Source organism: Rhipicephalus sanguineus, chromosome 3 (assembly GCF_013339695.2).
Source record: "Rhipicephalus sanguineus isolate Rsan-2018 chromosome 3, BIME_Rsan_1.4, whole genome shotgun sequence".
Lineage (NCBI taxonomy): Eukaryota > Metazoa > Arthropoda > Arachnida > Ixodida > Ixodidae > Rhipicephalus > Rhipicephalus sanguineus.
The window spans coordinates 209,554,632-209,582,337 of NC_051178.1; the positions used below are offsets into that span (position 1 = coordinate 209,554,632).

Here is a 27,706-nt window from a genome sequence, read left to right on the forward strand (position 1 = left end):
TTTTTTCTTGTGAATTTTTAGGAGTACTTTTTTGAAATTACGACGGCATCGCCGCACTTTCGCATCTGTCATGGCGGGAATGTGGCGTTTTAAAGCATGTTTTAAAGTGTAGTTTTGCTCAGCCTTTTCCGCTGCTGCATTTCACCAAAATGTGCTCGTTATCGTCATTTCCTCGACCGCCACCGAGAGGTCTCATCACCCTCTTCGAGAAGGACGGCGACTTGCACGAAGGAAATGAACGTGAATGGAAAGAACTCGCGGAACGAGTGAGTGGTCCGAGCACTAATCTTACGCTGGGTTTCGCACCTGTTCATTGGAGCTACAAACATGAAGAACATCACTGTTTTCGCTACTGTTGTGTAGTATTTTTCATAATTTAGTATGAACTGCACCTTCATATACTTGTCTTGCTGTAGTAAATACCTCGCGGTGCAAAACGGGCATTAAAAAAAAATAACTTGCGCTACCGTCACCGTCACTGCTGATCGCAATTAAGCCCGATGGAGATCAAATTCCTCAACAGTGATTAGCTCTCTTTTGGCAGACTGCGTAAAGGAGCCAATCGCGATAAAGAAATTCAATCCGGATTCTTCCCGATCGCGATCAAAAACTGAACGTGTGACGCCGGTATTACATGTTACAGTGCTTGACAAAAGCTTTTTCAGCGCACAGATTGCTTTAAGAGAAAAAGTAACAAGATAGCACACTCGTTCCTTCTTTCCTTCATGCATTCGGCGCACTGAACGCGTTGGTGGGCTAGTTGGTGGCGCTGTGTCCTTGTCGGGTTTTTTCTACGTCCTTGTCTGTCACGCTTACTCATTATTCATGTCTTGTCAAGTATGTTGTACCAACCAGCCCAAGCAACCACCTTGTATGTTATGGTACCAGATGAATATTTTTCAACTTCTCACAGTCGGTTCGCTTCACATCTGTCAGCATTGGCCTTTGGCACCAACCATAGGACGCCAATGGAACGTTTCCTGGATGCGTTCTTGGCATATTTGCCTTACATAGAGTGTATTTTGTTTGTTTACCTGTGTTAGTTTAAGTTGTAGTGGGAAGCATAATCAGTTAACAAATTTCAAACTGTGTAAAAGTACCTTGGCATTTTGCTTGCATGGATACACTAAAGAAATAATGTGCCACTTCGTGGAGAGCAAGTAGCATCACACGAAACAAATAACAAAATACAGACCAGACATACTTGTGAGAGTAAATAGTGTAGAAAATTAAGATCGACGAAACGTGAACACAATGCAATGATTATTAGCCGGAAGATCTTGTTGCATTGGAAGCAGTTAATGGTGTTGTCACCAAAAATGCCACTGCAAGAGCCGCTTTCAGAAAAGGATTTGGGAACATGACACATGAGAAAGCAGGAAGGCTGCTTAACAACAACAACAACAAAGAAAAAACAGCACAGTCGTTTCTTTTTTTTTTTTTTTTTATAAAAGAGCGTATTCATGTCACTGAATACGCTCATGTATTTTGTTATTTTTGTTATGGGAATATAGCGCAAAGCAGTAACAGAACATTACCAGCCATGAAGGGCTGAGCATTTTATTCGTGTAATTTTGTTTCATCCATTACTGTGTTAAGTCACCATCACCAACTTGCCAGATACCACCTGTTATTGACCTAGCAGAACAAGGAAAGTCAACTGAATTGGTAATGGTTAATGGTTTTGAAAGGGCAAGCTTAGAAAAGTGGAGACTATACTGGAAAAAAAATGGACAAACAATGTCTAGGAACTGAGAACTCGCACTGTGGAGCAAAAGAAAAAAAAACTAAATACCACAACAAGCTGTACAGTAGTAACGTCTCTTGAAGGCACCATCAGTCAAACACACATATATGTTCATTTTGGAAAAAATATTGGTTCAGGCATGAAGATTTTTCTTGGTTGTTATGTTCATGCTGTTGCTCTTAGTAATATGGTGGATGTTAACTGCAACACGCAATGCATTCCAGCATCTCCATACAGCTTCACCATGCTCAGAATTGGGATACAATTGATTTCGCTGCCACCATCTGGGCATGTATATATGCATATATATGAAGAATGTGAACTGCAGTGATTTCACTCCTGCGCGAACTGCACCAAAGTGTGGCAAATTGGATTTACTGTGCCATCCTGGTAAAATCGACGGAAATTGCGCCAAACCACGCTAGATTAACCGTGTTTATCACCAGCAGTCACACCGCCTGCGCATCGTAACATGTGCAGCTTGACCTTGAGGCCACCAAAGTCACAGCCACGGCCCAAGTATTATTCTGCAGACGAAACAGCACTCGTGCACAACATGTATAGATACTATAAACACTGCTCGTGCATGCGTACCGATTAAGCCACAACATCGTGCACAGTGCCGACGCAGCCTCTGTTGTACAGCACTAAAGTCAGGGGGGTCGAGGGGGTTTTTAGGCACCCCACCAATATTGACAACTGATTTATACCCCTCTTGCTAGAATGTAGGGTTGTGTTTTGGCATCATTGGACCATCATTGATTGGAACGCGTTACCTTTTGTAGCATACTGTGATAATCAAAATCATGACTTTGATAACTATGTATCTTTCTGTTCTTAACCGTGAAACTCTAAATCTCAGACTGTCTGACGTTGTATTTGATTTGCATTCTCTAGTTGCGTTTTGCATTTTTTTGCTCCCATTTTGCTTTGTTCAATTTTTGTCCTGTGTTCTACTGCCTTAAAGGACCCCTGACACCAAAATTGAAACCTCGAGATGTTTGTGTTGTTTGACTTTCCTGTATACGGGGGCACATCTGACCGATTATTAGTGACGAACGTTGCCTTTAAGATATCTTAATTTGGTTTTAAAGTAAGCGTGAGTGCCCACTTGAGTTGGCTGCACCTCGCGACATCCTGGTATGACGTAGATAGAGGCCCCGCCTGACGTTCCACGAGTAAAGAAAGTATTGTGGACGTTTTCGGGGCACGACGACTGGCACCTGGCGAGGCCTATTGTTCCGCACCCCTCTTGCTTTGTTGTCGGGCTGCTGAGGTAGTTTTCGTGAGGGGACACGTGCTTAACAGGTTTAACCCGTACCGAGGCACCCACATACTTTCAATCACTACCGCCGGGGCCCCGATTTGAAAACCGCGCTTTCAACGTCACCACAGCTTGAGTGCACGTGGTCTCTGATGCTCCCCGCATGGGGCGCTCGTTCCTTGTGGTTTTTAGGCGGGCGTTTTAAAGTGACGCTAGAATGGTCACAATTAACTACGCTAGAATTAGTTATACGATACGCTAGAGCATTTACGATTTAACTTAGGGATTACCACACACAAAGCTACAAATTACAGCAAAAAAGTCACCAACAAAAATTTTGCTGTCAGGGGTCCTTTAACATGTTTTTTATTACTTGAACTTTCTTTTTATTGAAGTTACATTGTGAATCACTTTTTGTTATGCCCCCCTGCTTGGTCTTTCGACCGCAGTATGCTGTAAATAAATAAATAATGTACAGGCTGCCATGCGCAACATGGACCGATGTTATAAGGTCTGTCCACGCAAAAAAGCGCACACTGTTTGCTCGTCTTTACTCAGTGTCAGTGGCGTAGCCACGTGGGGGGTTTCAACCCCCCCCCCCTTCTCCTCTGAATTTTTCAATTCAACGTGCGTATATATACATGCACACATACAAACGCATGCAACGATCATACATTAAGTATGGTTGAACCCCCCCCCCCCTCCAAAAAAAAAAAAAGATTCAGCAGGAGCCCTGCTTATTGATGACGACATAGTTTTGTTTAAAGTGTTATTTCATAATCCATAATTTATTGATCCAGTATTCTGTTTATTTGCTTGTGTCGAAAAAAAATAGTTGAAAAGGTTATCTCACAACACCCAACTGCATTACGCCCTTATTTTTGCATTATCGCGTGAAATAATGAGTACTACAAAGAGTATTTTCTCCAAGACATTTGCAACGAATCGAGATACTTATCTAGCTCTTCATAGGAGTCCCATACTAAGTATTCAGGTGCCTGAATGTAAATGCAACTTGCTTCGCCAATGTACTCCAGGATGTGAAATTAGCTGCTCCAGGGTGCTCCTAGATACAATATAACCTGCTCTATTGTGCTTCAAAATCAAAATTTTTACTGCTCCAAGGTGCTCCAAAATGAATATTTTGCTGCTCCAGAAATTGCTCCAAATTAGAAGTTCTCAGTTGCATCATGGGAACTGAAATTTCAAACTCTTCTCAACAGGATTTTGTTTAATCAGTTTTCAGCATATCCACGTGTATCCATAGTCCGGGAGACCACAAGACACCCCGCTTTTGCAGAAAGTGCTGCTGGTGCTTTCCTTCAACAACCTGAATCCATTTGGAAACAAGCCTTTGTGTCATGGTAAGGCTGAACACCATATTTTGTTCCAGGGATATGCCTGTTGCAGTGCACTATTTCTGCTATTTGCATTTCAGGCAAGAGAAAGGATTCATTGGCTTCTTGGAACAGTTATCAACATACAATGAGTCATCCATTGGTGAGCACAGCAGATCAATTCATTTTTTTGCATCTTTCGTGAGAAACCTTTGTTCATTAAGAGCAGCAGCTGTGGCCTGTATTAGTTTGAGTTTACTAAGTTAGATATTTTTCTGCTCTATTTTTCAGTTTTATCTTTAGCACGATTTGCTGCAAAAAGTATTCTGTTCGGCACAAGATGGTTTTACAAGCAGGGACTGTTGTTCCCACATCTGCTTGTGAGTGCCTGCTTTACTCCTGATCTTTCATCTCTATTAAGCGTGAAGCATGTCACTTCCACTTAGATGGCATGGTCACCGGAGGTTGCTCTCACCAGTTTTGTGTCTACGTTGCGCATTTACAGCAGAATTGTGCATCTATTTTGCTTAGGAACAGACAGCACATTAAATTCACTTCTATGCATGCTCGGTTACATCTAGTACTGTATGCAAACTAATATGGCTAAGCTGCAGATAGTGTGCCGAGAGTAGGAATCAACAGCTGCCCTAATGCTTGTAAAGGTTGGCCATCCTGTTTATGTCACAAATGCAACATTGCGTTAAAGGATCTTAATTCCTTTCACCTGGGACATTTTGAAATTGGATTGAGCCTGATGAGGATCGGATTTTTTAATTTAAGTGCTTCATTCTGCTGCTTACATAAAAGAGCCAGTTGTGTTTGAATGATGTGATTTCATTTTGTTCATTACTCATCAAGGTCCCAAGGGCATTACATAAATAGGGATGGTGTACTTTATCGCGTATAACCCGCACCAAAAAAATGGAAAAATGTGCTCAGAAAGTGGGGGTACGGGTTATATGCCGGGGTTAAATGCATTTTTTTTTTCTTTTTTCAGAGTTAAAGCTTGGGGTGCGAGTTATATGTATGGGCGGGTTATAGCGAGAAATTATGGTATGTAAAACATGAAGTAAATTACAGAAAACGTAATAACAGACTAGTGCTGGTTGCTCTCACTGTTGCTCTGCTTTCACTTCTGCTGGGTTTGGTTCAGGCACAAGCTTACCTGACAAAATGGGGCAGTTGATTGCTCGCAGAAACTTCGCTGTGTTCCTGCTTGGGTACCATCACCACGACGTGTCAGTTTGGTGAAGGCCGCACTTTGTGCAGGCCACTGGACAGCGCTTTCTGTGTCATTTGCACAGAAAGGAAAACTTCAAAGCAGAAATTTGTCTTTTTTGTAATTTACATGTAAGCATGCATAGTATATTCTTCATTCGCAACCAGTAAACCACCCCACCCCCTAGCAAAATACATCACAACAATTCCCAGACGTAGTTGCTTTAAGGCGCTGCAGTTGGCGTGGAAACTGCTTTCAGCAACAAATTAAAATATCAAACACTTTGCTTTCACCACTTTTGCAGGTGCTATAATTATCAAGACACATAGTAAACAAATTTACAATAACAACAACAGGCGTTATTTGGGGTGCAAGGCCCCGTTCGGGCGAATAGGTCCTTGACGTTTTTTTAACACCTCATAAGGTGACTTCGAATCATAGAAGAATGAATGGAAGTGATGGAAGTCAGTCGAGGTAGAGAGTGCTCATGGGACACTCATACAAGTTTTATCATTAGATTATGCTTGTGCAGAGTGAAAACATTCCCATTAGCTGGTAGGGAAGGTCTAGTTTGGCTGCTTGTAACATAAGTGGTCACAGCCACGGTTATTTTCAATGAATGAATTGTGCTGTTACTGCCCAAACTGTTCCATTTTCACAACCTAAGTATAACTTCTTTTAGCTGTCCAGTGAAGATATGTGCAAGGAGTTTTCATTGACATTGAACTGGTGAGTAGTTTATTTATTTTCTTGGCCATTGATAGCAGTGAGGGTTTATCTGAATTGCAGATATGGCACGTCTGCTTTGCTCTACACATGCTTGTGTCTTGAATGATTAGCAGGGTTATGGCAACAACTCACAATCATGCCGTAGGTCTTGTATTGAATGTGCGTGCTAGCATTCTGGCTAATATATGCTGCTTTGTCTGCCTAGTTCCATGAGCATCATCGTAGATGTGTGAAAAGCACGAAGAGGCATTGCTGTGCATCTGTCAGTCATGTGCCCTCTGTGAATGCCTGCAACACTTCATCTTTCTCTGATTCTTTTTCTATTTTGCAGAAATGTGTGGTACCTCTGCTGTCTCTACACCTTGCTTTTAAAATCTCCCTTCTATTGTCTCATTTCAGAGTAACAAATTACAGTAGAACCCCGCTGATACGTTTTTGAAGGGACCGTAAGAAATAAACGTAAGAGACGGGAAACGTAAGAGCCGAAAAACAGGAAAAACGACAAAATATTTAGTGGTACAGAATTTTATTTCAGTGCTTACGAGCAGCACGAAAATTGGCGCGCTCAGCCGCGATCTAGTCGATGGATAGAAACGCGGAGCTGGGGACGGCCTCATCCACAGAAATGTAATCAACGTATGTGATCTTTTTAACACCAACAGCTGTAAGCATGAAAGAACTAAGCACACGCAATCACGACCAGCGCGGCGAGTCCGACCGCGAACCGCACGCACGACCATGCGAGCTCCAACCAGCTCGAACCGCTCGAACTCCTCCCGTCCTCCGACAAATAACGATGATGATGAGTCTACGCCAACGTGATGGCAGAAGTGAATGCCAATCTCGAAGGCCTTGCTTTCGCAAGCAATTACGTCATAGACGCCATGTTTGTGCAATACAAATCTCAAAGGCTGTGCTTTTGTCACTAGTAAAAGCCGATCTCGAAGGCCTTGCTTTCGCGAGCAATTACGTCATAGACGCCATCTTTGCAACGCGAATCTCGAAGGCCATGCTTTTGTTTGTTTGCATCAATTGAAAGATCCTGTTGCTTGCGCCTCTCATGCTGCTAATATTACGGTAAAACCAGGCCAAGCTGCGTGAAAATGCACCGTGGCCGCTCTCTTCGGTAGTCACTCGGTCGGCTCCGAGCGCACTTCGCGACGTATCATACGGGAACGGTCCGACAGTTACGACGTAACAGCGGGGTTCCCAATACATTGTATCCTATGGGAGCTATGCCGGGACCGGCGGAAAACGACGTAACAGCCGGGAAAACGCACCAGTGAGGAACGTAAAAGCGGGGTTCTACTGTAATAGTATTGCACCAGGCCTATTCACTGCTATGTGTGCACAACCGTAGAGTTAACAGAATCTACCACTAGACATGGGCTGGAATTTAGACACACAAGCGCAGTGTTATGAATTCCACTGAACATGATATGCGTCAAGGCCTGACATATCTCATACCCCTGCAATTCACACGTTTTCTCTCACAGGATGAGGGGCCACGTACGAGCTTTTGCCTGGCATCCCCAGTGCCCCAAGTTTGCTGTGGCATCACATGGCGACATGATTCGTGTGTATGCACCCAACATGAGCATTACACCCGTGCTGAAGCACAGGTCTCAGAGAAATATCACCGACATGGCTTGGAAGTATGCATTCTTGTGCTACTTGTGTGCAGCTCACTTGTCTCTTATACTACAGTACAACTGAGGTGTCTTGGTTTATTTACCGACAATGTTTCATTTTGCTCTTATACAATATGTTGGCTACTAGAGAGCAAGTTAGAAGAGTGCATTGCACATGGCACTGGAAATGAACGAAGCCCTATAGAAAAAAAAAAAGTGATAGCAAACGAAGAAGAAAAGGTAGGAAGGCTGCAGTAGCAGATGGCTCAGTGATGTGAAGTTTATTGGTGTACTTGGAAATATGCAGCATGTAGTACCTATCTCACTTACTTGTAACGCACTCCGGACCAGTGTTGTGCACGTTCCTCTAAAACAGGAACGAGAGCTCGTTACTCGTTCCTTCTCAATCACGCAACAAGTTCCCGTTACAAGTTCCTTTAATGTAACTGGAACGAGTTCCAGTTACATTTCGAAAATTGGTATGTGTCGTTACATTAACGTTACATTAACGTTACATTTGAATTTTTAATCAATATATAGTGCCGGTCACTGCCGGATAATCCTGAGGCAAAATAAAGTGAGCAATTTAAGGCTCACATCGAGCTACATATATTTTACGAATTTGACATCGCAGGCAGCAGGTTATATATAGATAAAAGAAGTTTAAAGAAATGCTCATAGACGAATTTTTTTAGAGACCACCGGCCATACTACTGACATGTCTAACTGCAACTTTCGCGCTCGTTTATTAAAAGTGCAACACATGTCGCACTTTCCAGGTCAGTCTTCAAATGCGCAAGTCAGAATACTGCGCTCCAGATATTCAAATATACAAATTTCCACACATGCGTCAACATAAATAAGTTTCTTGCACAGAAAACCGCACCAAAAGAAACAATAAATGGGCGTTTAATGAATGCTGATTCAATATTGCAAAGTGAGTAGAAAATAATATCCAGGATACGTATTCACAACTCAGTAAAGTCCCCTGTTCACACTCAGCAAAAGTTACATCTCGATGTTGGTATCCAACAGACGAACCTGTTTTCCTGTCCGCCGCGGTGGTATAGCGGTTACGGTGCTCGGCTGCTGACCCGAAGGTCGCGGGTTCGATCCCGGCCACGGGGGTCGCATTTCGATGGAGGCGAAATGGTAGAGGCCCGTGTACTTAGATTTAGGCACACGTTAAAGAACACCAGATGATCGAAATTTCCGGAGCCCTCCACTATGGCGTCTCTCATAATCATATCGTGGTTTTGGGACGTAAAACCCCAGATATTATTAACCTGTTTTCCTGTCAAGTCTTCGTTGGCAATATTGAAGAGCCGTTCCATCAAGGGCTTGAGGGTACTGCCGTGTTGTACACAGATAGGGACAAGTCAACCGTGGTCGTAGGGGCGAGGGCAGGCTCAGCGGGTGCAACAAGAATGTAGCGCTGGTTGTACGCGTATTGTTTAATGCATGACAGACGTTATCAGTGTGGCAGCTGTTGAACTAAATTATAATAAAAATTATAGACCGATAGCCGCGGAGATAACTCGCATGTTGAAGGGATGTCTGACCAAATGCAAAAATCGAAGGCACCGGACAGGCGCCACTGTGGCACCCGCTGGCGGCATGCATGAGATACTAAAGGGACGATCGAGCCATCTGCTAGAGACCACACGACAAGAAAAACTTTCCCAGGAATTGGGCCGAAGCTTTGCAGTCGGCAAGCACGCTAACATAAAACCAATAAAACGTCGAAAGCATACGCTTCACGTGGCGAGGCGCTCACTCCCAAGGGATAGAACCAAAGTGTAACTTCGCCACCATTATGTCGGGGCCCAAGACTATTCATTCACAGTGTGAGGCCACCGCGCAAGATTTCGGTGGTTAGCTTCACTCACTTTCTGTGGCCTCTAGCATAGTGATTCTCTATCATCTGTCCCACACTTGTCAAACACCAGATTTGCAACGATGATTCACACCGTTCGAGGGCTCCACGGAACCACGCGTAGGCGCCTCGACAACGGTAAATTCACTCCCCCACTTTTCCCTGTGCCGACAAGGCCACAGGAATGCGTAGTAGAACCACACACACACACATACACACACACAAGAGCTTTTTTCCATTTGGCCGAACAAAAAGGTCACCGAGATAAAAAAAATAGCGTGCCCTTTCCTGGCGGTGGCTTTACAGTAGGGTTCGATGATGCTCGAATGTCAAGTAAATGTTCACCAAGGTGTGTCTACATTCCAGAACGGCCCTTGATTGCTGTCAGACTGGCTCAGGCAAAAAGAAAAAAAAGATCAGCTGTTCCTCCCGCACGTGGTCGGTCTCGTCATCATGCACTTCCCTGCGTCCCAGACAGGCGCCTTAAAGGAGCACTGACACAAAAATTTTGCACCTTGTTTTTTTTTGTTGCAATAGATAGCTTATGATCTACTTATCACGGCTGCAAACCTCGTTTGCGCGAGTGCGCGACGGTTATTTATTTAGAGACGTTTTTAGAGCGCCCAGTCGCAGTTTCGGTTTCAAAGAGCACCGAGCTAGGCAGCTACTTCCGGAGGACGGGTAGCCACAGCTGACCACGTGAACACGCAAAATTGTGACGTAGGCGGCGCGCGAGCGTGAGTGCGGTGGGCCCCGAACCAGGTCAAGTGGCGCCAGCTATGGAGGATTAGAAACAACTAACAAACGCGTAATCTATGTCCTCCGAGCATTCGGAAGCGCCCATCTCGACTCGCTAAGCTTACAGCATCGATTATTTGACTATGGCTCTCAAAAACGGCGCCGAATCGGGACGAATACATTGCTGTCGAAGCTTAAGGACATGAATCTAAAGCAAATGGAAGCATCAGTTCGGAACTTACACGTTACAGAGCTCACGGCGGCCACTTGATAGATTCGAAATGGACGACAACCGCTTTTGGCAGTGCTGCCATGTTTTTCGGAGGCGCGAATGCCTCGCCGGCGAAGCTTGCCGTGCAAGTTGGACAGCTCTCGCGCGTGCGGCGACGGCCGACGTTCTGCGGCACCGTGCCGTTGCGGCAGGCTTGCCGCTAGCGTGAGCGGGCCATAACATCTGCCAACGGGCACGACGAGCGAACAGCGGAAGAGAACACAACTAGCATAGGCAAAGCCGCAAGCACGGAGGAAGAAATGGCAGGTAGCACGGCACAAGCGCAAGGGCACCACCAGCCAACACAAACTCGTGACGTAGGTTTGTTTACACATACTCCGCGTTGATGTCGGCGTTGCGAAGCGCTCGCATCTCGCTCAGTCGCGCGGCATGCACTTTAAAATTGATTTTAAATGTGTTCTAGGCTATGTTGGCCTTTGATATTTCGTAGACGTTGTGTACGGCTCCGCATACATCTATTTCACTCATTATCTCGCCTTCGAAATTTTGTGTCAGTGCTCCTTTAAATTGAAACTCGGGATGCGGCATAGTCAAACATAGGTAGGCAAACTCATGAGTTGACTCACTCAGGCTCACTTAGACTCAAACCGAGCCGTGAGTCTGAGTGAGTGCGTGTGACTAATATTTTGGTGAGTTTGAGTCCGAGTCAGTCCGGTTGAGAAATTTGAGTGATTGTGAGTTCGAGTGAGTCCAGCTGAGGAATACTTTGGTGAGTCAGAGTCCAAGTAAGCCCTAAGTGCAAAATATATTTCTTGAGTGAGTCTGAGGGAGCTCGACATTTTTTGCCAACCTATGTAGTGAAGTCAAAGTCAAGCAATAGGTGCTTGCGCCTCACGCAGTCGCCCATCCGTCCTGTTCTGCATGATGTGCTGCGTGCGTGCGCCTGTTCAAATGCTGAGGAAGTTCACTGAAGGAATGCCATTCCCTCTGCCTCTCCTGCGTAAACACGAGTTAACGTTACAGTTCCACCGATCCTCAATGGAACGGTGGCGTTCCTCTGTTTCTCCAAAAAGGAACTGTAGTTCCTGGAACGTCGTTCTTTGGAACGCCGTTCCGTACAACGTTGCGCCTGACTGTGTAAATTCCTTCACATGTAATCTGCTCTCTGGCTGTGCTCTTGCAGCGCTTTTGCTCACTGAGAAACTGGATCTTAGTTCTTACAATTGCAGCTGCACTGTCATTGAGGAGGAACAATAATATGCATATGAATTGAAATTTCAGGGAATTTTTAAGAAATTCAGCTGGTGTAAGCAGCCTTAATCCTCCTGACTGGTTCTCATTTCTCATGGACGGCCTTGGGAAGCAAAACGCCATCTGTGTATAAATTATATATGATTGCCAGTCTTGCTATTTCTGTTAAGTGCTTGTTGCTAGTTCGCTTTGTTACTTTCCACATGATTTTCTTTGTATTTGCTTCTGCCATGGATGTGGCATTGGTGTTATTGCTTTTAGAAGTACCTTCACACCTAGCTTTCATTCTTCGCATATGGTAGGAAATGTTTTCAGCACCTGTAGTTCTACCGTATGATACGTTAGGTTACCGTTTCTCTAACTTGGCAGATTAATTGATCTATTTGTACTTGATGTAGTAAGGCTAGCTTTTTTTTTCATAGATTAATGCTGTATTGTGCGGTTTTTCAGGCATCTGGCATACACATGCGCATTTCAGCCCACTTATAAAAAACGTGCAAGTCTAGAGCACATGGGGTATTTTCTTGCCTTAAAATGCACAATTGCCTGCCTTTGTTCCAGCTGACGTGTGGCTGGTAGCGCTGGAACCTGAGGTATTTTTCTGCTTTAAAGTGCACAACCTGGGCACATGGAGTATTTTTTCTGCCTTGAGGTGCACTACCTGGGCACGTAGGGTATTTCTCTGCCTTATACCAGTGTCACACAATGCTTTGCTAATAGTGACTAAGCCCGATTGGGATCGAACTTTTCCACAGTGATTGACTCCCTTCTGCTGCTTGCGTGAAGGAAGCCAATTACGATCGAGAAGCTCGATCTGGAGCAGGCACGATTGCGATCAGGCACGATCGCGATCAACAGTGACTGTGTGACATCGGTATTTAAGTACACAGTTGCCTGGCTTTGTTCCAGATGACGTGTGGTTGGTAGTGCTGGAACCTAGTTACACTCCTTGCAGTGCACTGCTCACATTTTCGCCTAGAATGCCAGTAAAGTGATATCCTCCCACTATGGTGTTTTCTTAACAATAATTGGAGCTTTACAAGAGGAAAAAGATCATTTAAACAAAATCTTAGCAGGGGGCATGGGCACATCATAAAAATGAAAACTTATGGTCTAGGATTGCTTTTGTCTGGGCAAGCTGGTGCGATATTTGCGAAGTTAACCAGCTCGAAAGGCGAGACGAAAGACACATGTACAAAGAGGACCAGTGCTGACCAGTTCAGCACTGATCCTGTTTGCACATGTGTCTTTCGTCTCGTCTTTCATTCTGGTTAACTCATTGGTCGTTCTTTTTTCTTCCACTTTTCAATTCTTTAAAAGAGATTCATAATTTCTGCATATTGAGGCCATTGGTGGTTTGTTAATACGTATTTAAGTGGAAATACTGAAGGTGTTATTCAGTTTCTAGGGTTACACCATTCTTTCCAGGCCTTACAGCTCTGCAGTTCTCGCTGTGGCTTGCCAGGAGGGAGTCCTTCTTTGGCAAGTGGAACCGACATCTCTTATTGCAAGGTGAGTCACTTCACAATTGTGCTGTCGTGGGTGATATATCAATCAACTCTGAAGGCTGGAGTTGTACTCAGAAGCGCAGGTGTTATATAACAACAGGGAGCCTACAGTGAGCATGGTTGCGGGTGTTCGCCAGTCATAGTTCTGATAACTGTGTTGATGTCAGTGACTAGGGGCAAAATTCTGTAGCGACCTACCTTGTTATAGTTCTTTTTTTATTGTCCTAGTGCGCCAGGTGGTTAATACGAAATGTGTTTGTAGACACTGGTGCGCAAGCTTATGGTGAAGGTAAAAAGAAATCTAAAGAGAAATCAGTCATTAGAAAATTCAACACCAGGGACAAAGACACAGAAATGCTGAGGTAGTGTGTGCTTGTTTTGAAAGATTGAGATTAAAATACAAATCGTTATTATTCCAATGTCTGCCAGTCCTGAATAAGTTCATCTTTCTGTTCTAGTATACAAGCATGTACGTTTTAAAAAAGTCAGATGGAACTGGAGGACATAAGCACTTGCTTAGCAAGCACTGGCTGCAAGTTCCAGGTCATCAAAACAAACACTGTTCTATGGTGTTGCTTGTGTTCTTTTTGCACATTAATTCCAATCAGTCAGTTGGTAGGTCTGTTTAAATTTAAAAATGCCCTCTTAAAATAGCATGAACAACATGGCAAGGTCAAAGGCTTTCCTAATAGGGCTCTAATGTACTTTTGCTGCTTTTCTTTGTTCTTTATTGACAGACCATCATCAGCATATGCATCACTCCTTTCTCGTGAGGGGCACAACCCAGTCAGCAGCATTGCATGGCATCCTAAGGGAACACTCCTAGCATCAGCTTCTGCAGCTGACTGCTCACTTCTTGTGAGTAGTTCCTTCATGTAACTTTTTAAAGTATTCCTGGGCTATGTGGATGTTATGCAGCGTATTGTCAAGCACAGCATCTCTTAGCAATTTTACTAGCTGCATGCAGGTGATGTGATTCTTCTGCGCCTATGTGGAGACTGAGTGCAACAATTTTCATGTAACCAAATTAACTGCATGTTCAAAAACATTACGGGGTTAAAATAATTTAGCCTTTCATAGTACCGTCACTTGTAGCTTAAATGTACCTAGCTTTGAGGCATTAAATCGATAAGTCATGATGTTACCAATTGCAGTTGTTCATGGCTTGTGTAAGTTAAGTACAAAGAAAGGGGTAAGTGACAAGGTCAAACTCCTTAAAAGGATGCGAAAGATAAAAATGAATTCACCTGTATTTGTAAAGTACTGCACAGTACTAAAAACACCACTCTTACTGCAAAAAGATGGTTGGCAGGTATAAGCTTGAAAAGGTGTGTAAGGACTGGTGGTGGTGCCGCGTTGTAGTTTGCATGGTAACTCGCCTTGACAGCATGAATTTTAAGTGTCTGCCGGGGCCTAATTCTTTATGAAGAGAAGTGGACTACATCATCTCACAAGGAAGCCAAAGAGATGCAGGCAAGATTTGGGTACTTTTATTTACTCATGTGGTCCAAATATGAAAAATTTACTCATTCTAAATTTACCGGAGAAAAAGAGAAAACTCCAACCAGAAATTTATTTTAGGATACCCGATGTTTCGAAGCCTGACCGGCTTCGAAACGTCGGGTAACCTCAAATAAATTTCTAGTTGAAGTTTTCTCTTTTTCTCCGGTATTCTATTACCCAACCAGGCAGACTTCTGCCGAATGTTTAAGCACCTTTAATTCATTCTAAATTTGTGACATCACGATGATGTACCAGTTTTGTGGTTATGGCATGAAATTAAAAAGAAAACTTTGAATTTAATTTTTCCATCTAATAATCAGCCTATTATGATAAAAGTAATGGTAATGGAGTTTAAAAAATTCGGCAGATCCTACGCATTGTGGGAATCGGTCTCATGTGAAGCAGTCAGCGTGTACTTCTATACAGTATTTTATGGCTTTGAGCCAAGCGTTACGAGGTGGATCGACGTGTTTTTGTAAGTGTAGTAGCTGTGCGCACATCGTGGGCTTACAAGGCACGTCGACAACACTGGCGTTTAGAGGGTAACTTACAGCGTGACGTCACGTCAGTTCTCACGTTAGGGTACATACCTCAGTATTGCCGAAACGAAGTGCACATTATGGTGCAATCATGTAAATATCATACGTAACTTTCGTTATTGTATTCCTCCGGGGTCGAGCAATGCTTCAATATAGCTTGCTGAATCATAGGAATACAAATGTAATGTTTATTAGACTGCTAAAAAAGCGGTCAACACTGGAACCACAGACGTTAATTGGGTACGACGCCGGTATCGTGTTTATTGCTTTCTTGTAAAACTAGATAGCCAGCTCCACAACCACAACTGACATTGCACCGACATTACGCCTGCATAGGCTGTTTTTCCAAACCAGTTTATAGACCTGGCATGGCTCTGTGGTTGAATACCTGATTACCACGCAGCATGCTTGGGTTCGATTCCTGCTGGAATCCTAATTTTTATTCTTTCCATTTGTCGGGTCAACGCTACTGATGTCAGTTTTTCTTAATGCTTTCACAATTAAATTACCTATGTCTGTTCTCGCCGTTCCTGGGTAGATATAAACTGTCAATCACCTGTGGCGCATACCCGTACAACGCGGCCCGTGGTAAACTGGTATGTGACACACGTGCCTGGAGGAAAGGGTTTGACGACGTACGTGACAAGATTTTCATGTTATTCATGTCATGACCCGACAGTCATATTCCTCAAGTCCTCTTCCCCTACCTTGCCAATTTTGGTCTACACCAAGTCAAGGAGGCGATCATAGACAGACAGACAGACACACACGCACATGCTCAAAGTGCCAAAAGTTCTTCAGTGTTCTTTTTAGTGTCCCTTCACTTTGTTCATAGCAATAAGTTTTTCATTGCTCCAATTCTCTTACTGCTTCTTCATTTGCTTTGTATCACTAGCATTTGTACGCCCTAACTGTATGTCTCACAATGATTGTCGTATAACTTCTGTACAAGTTTTGTCTTTACCCAGCCTTCAGTTATCTCATATTTGGCAATTAATTATGCTGATTAGCATTGTCTCATGTCTTTGAAAACCCGCGATTCATAAGTTCAGAATTTTCTCTCAGTGCATTTGTGCATTATTTTATGTCTCTTCCAGTTGGCCCATGATGGCCACTCAGAGTTTTGCAAAATGAGCAAGATGTTTTGTTAAGTACTCCACTTACTAACCTGGTTTCTTAGGTTTGCTTACTTATATATAAAAACTGCCAGTTATTGTCACTGCCAGCTGCAAGATCAGTGCAGCATATTTGTGTCAGCCTTCCTCGTGGAAATCCTAGTGATGCTGGTAGAGTTGAGCCACATTGATTTTTTTCACTTTGTTGTTAATTTTTATGCATTGCTGTCGCAACTGGTAATGTAAAGATTGGCCTGTGCCACTTAAAGCATGGTGCTCTGCGAACTTCTGCCCATCAAGTCCTCTTGTATAGTAGTATGTGTTTGCAAATGCTGCGTCATTTGCTTCCTCTACAGATTTGGAATGTTGCAATGGAAGAGTGCGTTCCATTGACACATATATCTGGTGGAGGAGTCTCTCTTATTCGATGGTCGCCTGATGGCTGTCGACTCCTTGCAGCGTCACCACAGAGTCTCTTCAGGTAAGAGTTGTTTTTTGTGTAGCCAGTTAAGGGACCTTTGTTTGTCATTTCACTTGTGTCATTGAAAAAGAATTTCAGCAAAGCGTGCTTTGTACATTTACGGCATGTCAAGCGTAATGGCTTAGTGGCAATAGCATTACTGTACTGCTGACCACGAGGTTGAAGGTTCTTTTCCAGACTCCTGCTGCTGCATTTCATCAAGGTGACATGAAAAGTGCCTGTTGTGTTGAGCATTGGTTCATGGCTAAGGGGGGAGCTGCTTTTTGGAGCGAAAAATTGAAAAAAAAATCTGTTTTTCAAAAACGTTATTTTTGGATTTAAGATGAGACGTATTCTAAATTGTGTCATGTCCTGTCTGTAGTTCCTCTTCAGCCAACATTTGGTATCATTGTGTGCTTCATTTTCCTTGTCCAATGTTTTCAAGGACTCATTTTCCCTGTGCATTGTATGTGATCTGCGTGAATTTCTGTTGCCTGCTGGCAACCATATTCTACAAGAATGGGTTCATGTTATTTCAGTAATACCGCAGTGTCACGCGAAATTCCAGGGTATGGCATACAAACCAGTGGCAGTTTGACAAGTGGTCAACTCAGCAGGGCCGCTGCCGGGCGGCCTGCTGGAGCCCCGATGGCCGCTGGCTGCTGTGCAGCTTTTCCGACAAGCCTCACCTGTACGCGCTGAGCTTCCCACCTCCAGTTGCAGCCTCTGTCGACGAGGGTGAAGGCAAGTCGTCCACTTGGTCCCCACACCCAGACGCTACCTTTGGGACAGGCTTACCCGTCGCTGACCTCACTGAGGTAGACTTACCACTGCACTCCGATGCTGGCGAAGGAATCAGGTGTGCATTTTATGCTTTTGCTTTGACAGCACAGTCGAGAAATCCTGACATTCGAGCAAATTGCCTGATGCACCTCAGATATCTCTTGTTTTTAAGATTAAGCATTTCTCTCTTTCAGTATAGTGCTAAGGTTTAGAATAGGTGTCGTACTTTGAGCCATATTTAGATGCTGTAGTACAATGCAACTTGATTCTGAAAATGAGGAATAGTATGGTGTGTTATGGTATGTTATGGAAAAGTTATGGTATGTAGAATTTTCGTGAGCAATACCCCAGCTTGACATCGACTCACTTGCATATGTTCAACATAAGATAATATTCGTTCAAATGGGTTTAAAGCATCCATGTTCATTTTACTGTGTATAGTTCACATTCCAGATTATTATAATATGCTCATTTACTTTGTAGCTCCCTTAGTTTAAGGAAAATCTTGCTGCCATAAAGGGCACATGAAATATTTTATCTTATAAAAACTACATGTTGTACTTGAGAAAATAACTTCATATTTGAAGTTGACACATAAAGGTACACAAACTTCGCAAGTTCTACCAAAACCGATCAAGAATTTTTTTTTAAATGAGCGGTGTCCTCCCTTAAGTAAAAATTTGTGCTGTTGTGCTAGGGCTCATTTTCCGCCGCATTAGATCATTTTGCCGCTGCAGTAATCGTAGAGTTAGTTTTATCCTTCTCATAAGGTGTTTTTTTTTTTGTTTGTAAAGCTGGTGGGCTCTCTGCAGAGGACCATGACCAGATCTTTTTTTTTTAATGCGGAGCATAGCACAATTCCTCATTTCAGTTTGGTGTGTAGGCAGGCACTCCATAACTTGGCATGCCATAGTCCCAGGAGGAGAGTGATAGGTAAAATGGAAATAATGGGTTGGCCAACCTTGGCTGTCAGTTTGCCAAATAGCAATTACTATTGTATGCAGTATGGTTCATGGATGCAAGCCTGCTCATTTATTAAGTATCATAGTTCTGCATGGCTGATAAAATATGATAGAGCAGAAATGATTAAAAGGATTTTAGATGACCAGAATGTCTGATGTGTTTAGTGCATAGCACTCATCAGAATTTATCACTACAGTAATGTACCTTCTTGTGTACATGTGGATTAGATGTGCAAAGTCAAGTTTTGCTTTGATGGAGGTTTCCTGCACTGAAGTTGGAGGTATGCAAATATGTATTTGAAACATTCTAGTTAACAAATATATAATAGTACTTCGGGATAACTTCTTGGGCAACTTCTTTGCCAAACATATTGTAGTGCTGCAAATTTCAAAAAAAAAGAAAGGAAATGGAAGAAGGAGGAGAGGAAAGAAAGAGAAAATATAATGTTGTGCATTTTATTCTATTTCATAATTAGACAATTACTGTTGGAATTTGGTCCTTGAAGCGAAGTCATAATTAATAATCTGAATATTTTTCATACTGCACACGATCAACATAAAGCAAAATTCCCCTCTGTAGTGTGCAAACCCTTGAGGGTAAAATAAATAAAATAATAAATAAATAAATAAAAATGTAATAGATTTCATCCCATTCGCTGTGTACATGAGAGTGAATAGCAAACTCCCAGATGGCAGACTATTCTGATTGAAAGGGTCACTAGCACTTGAATGTTGGTTATAGATGTATTGGCAGGTGTTGTTGATTACTACAATTGGTAGCGATGTTTTTGGACATGCTCGATAATTTGGACACTTTCGCAGCACCTCCGCAAATCTTACAGAGCGAACGTCTTTATGGATGTCTGGAGTTTTGGATGTTGGAACCCTTTGCCGTTGAGTTTTTCTACGGTGTGCCATGATTGCAAGACTGAAATGACAATAATCGATGCCACTACTACCTCCATGCTAGTTTGTTAAAGTTCAGCATACTGAAGAACAGCACAGACAACAGGGCCTGTATTTTGTAGCAGTGCCTTATGCCCCTATTCTATGCTGGTCTTATCATCCACCACTCATGGCCTGCCGATCCCATTGATTATGCAGGCAGACTAAGCTAACTCAGACCACTAGCCAAGCGTGTGAAAAGGCATCACTCCAAAATACTGGCCCAGGGCATGAGAAGATGCCCGCGTTGCTCACATCATCTAGTGCTCTATCAAATGCACCATTTATTATTCTATTCACTTGGTCAAATTTCAGATAAGCATGTATCTATTTTTGAACTGTTGATATATTTCACGACTGCAGTCCCCTTGGAGTTCGATACATCTGGATTTTGACTGCATTCAATTCATATTTCATTCACTTTGGGCACACTTAAATTTGCATTATAGTTCAATTTCAAAAAATAGTATTCACGCAACCCTAATTGAAGATAATATTTGCTTTCAACAGGGTCGGAGGACTTGTGCAGAATATGGCCTGGGACAAGCATGGAGAGCGCTTGGCCATTTCTTTTAGAGGTACGCTTTTTATGTGTGTGTTTTGGTGCCTAGCTATGCTGTGTTTCCTGCTTTTTAGCAGTAAGCTTAATTATTACAGTAGAACCCCGCTGTTACGTTCCTCACTGGTGCGTTTTCCCGGCTGTTACGTCGTTTTCCGCCGGTCCCGGCATAGCTCCCATAGGATACAATGTACTGGGAACCCCGCTGTTACGTCGTAACTGTCGGACCGTTCCCGTATGATACGTCGCGAAGTGCGCTCGGAGCCGACCGAGTGACTACCGAAGAGAGCGGCCATGGTGCATTTTCACGCAGCTTGGCCTGGTTTTACCGTAATATTAGCCGCATGAGAGGCGCAAGCAACAGGATCTTTCAATTGATGCAAACAAAAGCATGGCCTTCGAGATTCGCGATGCAAAGATGGCGTCTATGACGTAATTGCTCGCGAAAGCAAGGCCTTCGAGATCGGCATTTACTATTGACAAAAGCACAGCCTTTGAGATTTGTATTGCACAAACATGGCGTCTATGACGTAATTGCTTGCGAAAGCAAGGCCTTCGAGATCGGCATTCACTTCTGCCATCACGTTGGCGTAGACTCATCATCATCGTTATTTGTCGGAGGGCGGGAGGAGTTCGAGCGGTTCGAGCTGGTTGGAGCTCGCATGGTCGTGCGCGCGGTTCGCAGTCGGACTCGCCGCGCTGGTCGTGATTGCGTGTGCTTAGTTCTTTCATGCTTACAGCTGTTGGTGTTAAAAAGATCACATACGTTGATTACATTTCTGTGGATGAGGCCGTCCCCAGCTCCGCGTTTCTATCCATCGACTAGATCGCGGCTGAGCGCGCCAATTTTCGCGCTGCTCGTAAGCATTGAAATAAAATTCTGTACCACTAAATATTTTGTCGTTTTTCCTGTTTTTCGGCTCTTACGTTTCCCGTCTCTTACGTTTATTTCTTACGGTCCCTTCAAAAACGTATCAGCGGGGTTCTACTGTATCAGCTCTTATGACGAGGTGGCTGGTAGTCTTTCATTGTGAAAAACACCTTCACTGACACTGAAGAGAAAAATACCGTATAAACACGTGTAAGGGCCGCACTTTTTTTTTCAAGAAATGAGGGCCAGTTTTCAGGGTGCAGCCCATACACGCGACATTTTCTTTTTTTTAAGTAAAAACGCGCTATTTAGCGAACGAAGAGCGTTTATTGCAGTATACGACATTTCTTGCGACATACGTGCTCAATCGTCGTCACTCGACGAGTCCTCAGACTCGGAGTCCGAGATGGTTTGCTGCGAAGCACCGTCACCCCACAAGCAGTCATCATCAGCGCCATCCAAGCTGTTAGATATACGGGTGACTTTAAAACTTCGGGACACAATGTCCGTCGACACCGAGCTCCACGCAGATAGGATCCACCCAAGTACAGTCGCCAAGGCTAGTCCCTTCACACGCAGCATGTCCGTTGTGAGTGCAAGACCATCGTTCCGCACTTCAGTCACATAGCGGAGCAACTCTTCTTCCAAATTGGGAAACTTGCACTGCTTTCCTCTTCTTCCAAATCGGGAAACTTGCACTGCTTTCCTCGGAAAGCGCGCTTATTGCTGTTGGTGTTTCGCAAGGCTTCTTTTTGAGCGCACCAACGTCGAACACACTTCTCGTCAACGTTGAATTTTCTGCCGGCGGCACGTTTCCCATGCTCGAGAGCATACTCCATCACCTTCAACTTACAGCCAGCCGTGTAGCTATTCAGGTACTTGCCCATCTTGCCAAAACGTGAACGCCGTGTAGAAAACAACCTAGCACGAAGGTCATCGAACAGTGCAGAAAACTACCGCAAATGGCTGGCTGAACTGCACAAACCGAACAACACTATTCTAGTACACTATAACAACACGAACGCGAACAGCACGAACCAAAGTTGGTGATGCTAATGCCGATATGGATAGCTCCGATAGCGCGTTTGTATCGAAATGTGAGAAGCTAAAGACAAAATCCTGCTTTAACCTTTAGTTGGCGGGTCTATGAAGACTAATGAAAAAGCTAAAATTTTTAGCCCACTTCACGAACATCTTAACACGAATGAAATCCAAATATATATATACATAATGATGACGATGATGATGGTTGCGTTTTCTTGCGCCATCTATCGACTATGCCTAGAAGCTCACGCGCGCGCGCGCATTTTGAATCCGTATTGCTTGAGGCAAGTGTGGGTGCGGCCCTTACGCGGATTTTCTTTTTTTTTAGAATATGCACTTCAAAAAAACGGGGTGCGGCCCTTACATGGGTGCGGCCCTTACGCGCGTTTATACGGTAGGCTTGTGCGAATAGCAAATTTTTGGTTCGAAGCGAATTCAAAACGAATAGTGATTTCATCGAATAATTTCAAATTGAATTTGAATAGTATATATTATATATTATAAAGGAAAATGAGCATATTTGTCATGACCCAACTAACCTGCACAATATTTTTTTTAATTGAAACAAGGCACATGCAAATGTTAATCTTTTTGGTTTTGGTTCATAGGGAAGTGGAAGCAACTTTGAATAGCAGCAGAATTTGACTTTCGGTAGAATGCTAGCGATAACCTGTAAAATACGTTACGGTTTAAAATTTATTATACCTAGAGCATATAAGCCAGTATAACGAGATATTAAACTTCAAAAATGATGGATCGATGTGTGGGTAATTTGTTCATTTAACCTTGAAGTGGGGCTTCGTGGCACTGCGGATTTCCCCTGGATAGGTGTATTCACGGTATAGCACCCCTCTAGTGCAGTGAAACCACCTTTACAGGTGATTACACGCGGTTTATATATGTCTATTCGTTCATTTCGAATACTTTGACATTTAAAATAATTTAAATTCGTTGCAAAGCGAATTTGAATACCGTAATATTCATTCAAACATTTGAACTGCTTGATATTCGCACAAGCCTAGAGAAAAACAGTTTTTCTCATATCAGTAAACCACCCTTTTGCAATGCCAAAAGTGCCACTCTTGATGCGAGGATACGCTTTGTAAGCAAGAAAAGAGGGGAGAAGAAACTACAGGTGGCGATGCGGCCTTGAGGTTCCTGCATGAACTAGCTCTGATGTCATGGGTTTCTATGGTGTCTTCTAGGGCCTGCATAATTAATCAGTAAAATTAATTGCATTGTGTACTAAGAGAGCCAGAAACTTTACGTATCAAGTTTCAGGAAGTTTTATGGAGCCAATGAGGCCAAAATACGAAAACAAAAAAAAAATCCTGAAATTCGTGAAATCACAGTGACATTCGTTGCACAAATTTCAGCACAAAATTCAAAAGTTATACCTTGACCAAGATTTTCTCCTCAAAGAATTAACTTGTAGTAACAAAATTAATGACAATATAGTTCGCATAGAGTAGTTTATCAAGCTAAACTTACTTAGCATTTCATTTTTGTGTCCCTTTAACTGGCATTTGCAGCAACTTTTTAGGCAGCACCTTCAATATGTAGCTCAGGAATTTTCCAGTTCATGATGATATGTACAATGCTCACGGATTGAAGTGCAAAAGTTGAGGGCTAAGTAGTGCACATACTTTCATTTCCACTGTCTTCAGTTCGCTTCATATCGGCGTGATTTTGACTCTAACATTTTCATCCGACCCAACGTTACCTATGGCGGCCAGATTCATAGCGACATGACGTGGCTATCTCAAGCAATTGCTCATATACTGAAGTACTTATACTAAAAAAAAGCTGATGTTGCGTTTCAATCCATGAGTACTGGACTTGCATAAAAAGGACAACTGCATATCAGGTGCAAAATGGTGGTTGCCAAAAGTTATCACTTGAAGGATGAACTGTTATTAAAAATGCATACTTTCTCAGAATTTCAAAGTTCAGTTTTTGTATGTGTATGTACTTGGTCTTCCAATTGCTGCCATTAAGGCGGCACATGTGGTAGCTGGACGAAGAGTCACGTACACCGTCCAGTGCACTCTCAGCAAGTTGTCACTACAATCTCTCGTGCGACAACCTCCAAACAATGCTAATGCCAAATGACTTTGTTCAAAATGGCAATAATAGTACTCTTGACTGGTCATTTTTGAGTGTGCTACAGCACTTTGCATTTGGATATTTGAAATCCAGTGCCCAGAATGCAATTTGTATGGTAACCAGACCAACCGTGCATTGAAGGAGACACAGAATAAATATCAGCCCTTGTTACAATCAAAATTTGAAATTTTCTTTTTTGCACAGTCATGACGCATACATGGATTATTCACGCAGTGTGCTACATGTCCAGAACAAAGTGCTGTCAGTAATTGGGGCTGCTTGGGTTTTGCAGTCCTGGGTGGGGTCATGAGAGACCCCTTTCACTCATAATTGATGCTTATGCTCTGCACCACAGTAATGATTGTAAAATGAAAGTTTGTATCTCACCTCTTGCCTCCATGTTGGCCTTGAGGCAGACAGAGTTTCAATGATGACCATTTACATCGGGCCCAACTGATTCAGTGTGCCTTAGCTTACATTGTGTATCATTTCATTATAAAGGAAGGTACGGTGTGCAAATGTGGATACAAGAGATGTTCTTTTGTTCTCTTCTCTTGTGTACACGTTTGCATGCCTTGTCTTCTTTTATAATGAAGCCTTACCAAGTAGCTCAACTTTCTGTTGTACTATTCTGTGCGGACTTTTGATGTTTTCTAGATACTACCGTAACCTCTACAGTCGAACCCGTTTATAACGAACTCGAAAGTATTGCGAAAAGTAGTCGTTATATCAGTAGTTCGTTGTATATGGACTCGCCCTTAAAAACGTGCGCTTAGCGGCCAAGCCGTTTTTTTTTTTTGCACTTTTATTAAAGTGCTAACAACCCCTTCGGTGAAAAGCTAAGCCTTTTCGCGTCGTGAAGCGACGCCTGCTGCGTGCTCACGAGTGAATTAACCGCCTTTGCAATGAGCTAACACCGTTTCACCCAAGCGCGGTTCCGCGACGTGGAGCCGATCATCCCTGGCTAGTTGCGTGCAGCGCGTCGCCTACTCGGCACGCGGAGTCAGTGCCGGGCCGCTTGCTGTATGCCGTATGCGCGCATTTGTACGTTCTTCGTGCTTGCTTCACTCCGGATCGTGCGCGGGTGCGGCGACTAGCCTCTTCGTTCAACGCGGCGAAAACAAGCATTTTGCAAGCAACGCGCACTCTACGTCTCCGCGATGCTCTCGCGGCCCTGCACGACGTTGCGCGGCGCACTTGATTTGTCACCTATAGTCAAACACGCAGTATACGCTCGCTGTCAGTGCATCGACGTTTCTCGGTGCCCGCGCCGCTCAACAACACCGAGCTACTTTCGTTTCTACAAAGCGACGCGCACTTTAAAGCGGTCTCGCACGACGCGGCGGCGGCGAACTTACGAACGGCAGCATGGCGCGCTCGTACCGCGCCGTCAATCCGCAGTGTACGGCGTACGCCACACGCGCAGCCGAGCAGATATCTACAGATGACTGTGATAAGGTTGTCCGCTATAAGTCATAATGACGTGCTCGTTCATCAACAGCCGCCACCCCGCCTTCGCTCTTTTCTGATGCTTATCCGCGAAGGCATCGCCGCAATCGCGCGGAAGTCGTAATCACCGATCGACCGGTCTCTGCCGTTACCGATAAGACGGACGACCTTTCGCGGCACATTGTGGCGTCGACGAGTTTAGGGACGCAGTGAAACTTTTTGCGATAGAAAGTTATCGCGGTTATCACTTCTTGCATTTATGCCTTCTTGCGTTCCAAGGCATTATTTGGTTCATCGCAGGCGGTCGTAGCTGCAGAGAACGGCGTCAGGAAAGGTTACGGTGCGAAAGCTGACCGCAAGGCTTCATGCTGCCTACTATTTTCTTTTTCATCACTGCCATTCTGCCACTGAAGAAATGCCTGGAAAGTGAGCGACCTCGCTCGCAGCGTCCGAAATCTGCGTGCAGTGCACGCCGATCTGGCATATCTTAGTCGCGAGTAAACTGGAGCGGGACACGCGCGAGCGCGCGCCCCTCTCACGCTTTAGAAGGCATATTTTAACTTTTTTTCGCTTCGTATGCGCCATATTTTTACCGCGACCGTGTCTGAAGTGTTCGTTGTAAAAGTAGGAGGCTTTGAAAAATGTTCGCTATATCTGGACGCAGCTTCAATGGTTAGCATAGGAAAATCGTAAGTGCACCCAAATATGGTCGTTATAACCGATATATCGTTATATGTGGGATCGTTATATGTGGGTTCGACTGTAGTTCTCTTATTGATTCTTCTGCAGATCACAGCGAGTACGTTGCTCTGTTTAGGACCAAGACCTCCCCTGTCTTTCAAATGTTCCCATGGTGAGTCAAGACTACTAATATTCTAGCACAGAGTCCCAACAGTATTGTCAGCTTGACAAGTTCGTATGACTGCTTTATGGTACAGAAAGAGGACAATAGCCATTTGTCAATATGTGCTTCTCACATGGAGCAACTGAACTTCCACAAATTTTTAGTCTGATCACTTCTCATTCTCAGCTTCCGGTATATTCGACTGCATCCTCCAGTCTAACAATTGAGAGACTGATACATCTAATATGTGGATTAAATAATTTTTGTTCTGAAAGTTTACTCTTCTTGAATTGAAAAATGTTCCGGCCACGGTGGTATGGCTGTTATGGTGCTCGACCGCTGACCCGAAGGTCGTGGGATCGAATCCCGGCCATGGCGGCCGCATTTCGATGGAGGCGAATTGCTAGAGGCCCGTGTACCTAGATTTAGGTCCACGTTAAAGGGACACTAAAGAGAAACAATTGGTTTAGATCGATAAATTGTGCTCTGAGAACTCTAATGTCGTTAATTTCGCCATCATAGGTTTATTAATACAGGATAAAACCAAGTTCAGAGTTCCATTTTTAAATTTTGCGCCGAAATCTCCCCGCGCGACGTCACGGATTTCAAAGTGCATTTATCGTATTTCGGCGCCATTAGGGAGTTTTAGCTTCAATGTATACTTCTTTGCGTTACCATGTTACCGGATTACATTTACCGTGTTACCGGAACTTGAGTTTTAGTAAAGTTTTTAGCTACCCAAACGTAAACCTTTACATAAATATTTGCGTTTGCGCAAACCACTAAATGGTGATAATAATTGCATTTCCACTACATTTAATTTAGATAATATTGAATTACCGTTGTGGCAAAATCATAAAAGAGGTTTTTAGCGTTTGCAGTATCCCGGTATACAAAAGGGTGTAGCAATACCGGGTTACCGGACGATGGTGTCGACATCTTTTGACGCTTCGTGCAACCACAGTCATGGACACGTTTGTTTTCGCCTAGTGTT

General features: G+C 43.6%; 1 protein-coding gene across 3 annotated transcripts in view; it reads left to right on the top strand.

Annotated features, from left to right (window-relative positions):
- The first annotated feature begins 37 nt into the window (after nt 1-37).
- The window catches only part of LOC119388199 (aladin), a 43,243-nt gene continuing 15,574 nt past the window's right edge, over nt 38-27,706 (top strand). For all 3 annotated transcript variants that reach the window (XM_037655860.2, XM_037655859.2, XM_049413864.1), the window contains exons 1-12: nt 38-266; nt 4,251-4,375; nt 4,450-4,511; nt 4,640-4,728; nt 6,250-6,296; nt 7,793-7,951; nt 13,453-13,536; nt 14,270-14,390; nt 17,046-17,170; nt 17,718-18,008; nt 20,350-20,417; nt 26,658-26,721. In XM_037655860.2, coding sequence (XP_037511788.1) covers nt 150-266; nt 4,251-4,375; nt 4,450-4,511; nt 4,640-4,728; nt 6,250-6,296; nt 7,793-7,951; nt 13,453-13,536; nt 14,270-14,390; nt 17,046-17,170; nt 17,718-18,008; nt 20,350-20,417; nt 26,658-26,721 — 1,352 coding nt within the window. In that variant the 5' untranslated portion in view covers nt 38-149. The remainder of the gene's footprint in view (nt 267-4,250; nt 4,376-4,449; nt 4,512-4,639; nt 4,729-6,249; nt 6,297-7,792; nt 7,952-13,452; nt 13,537-14,269; nt 14,391-17,045; nt 17,171-17,717; nt 18,009-20,349; nt 20,418-26,657; nt 26,722-27,706) is intronic.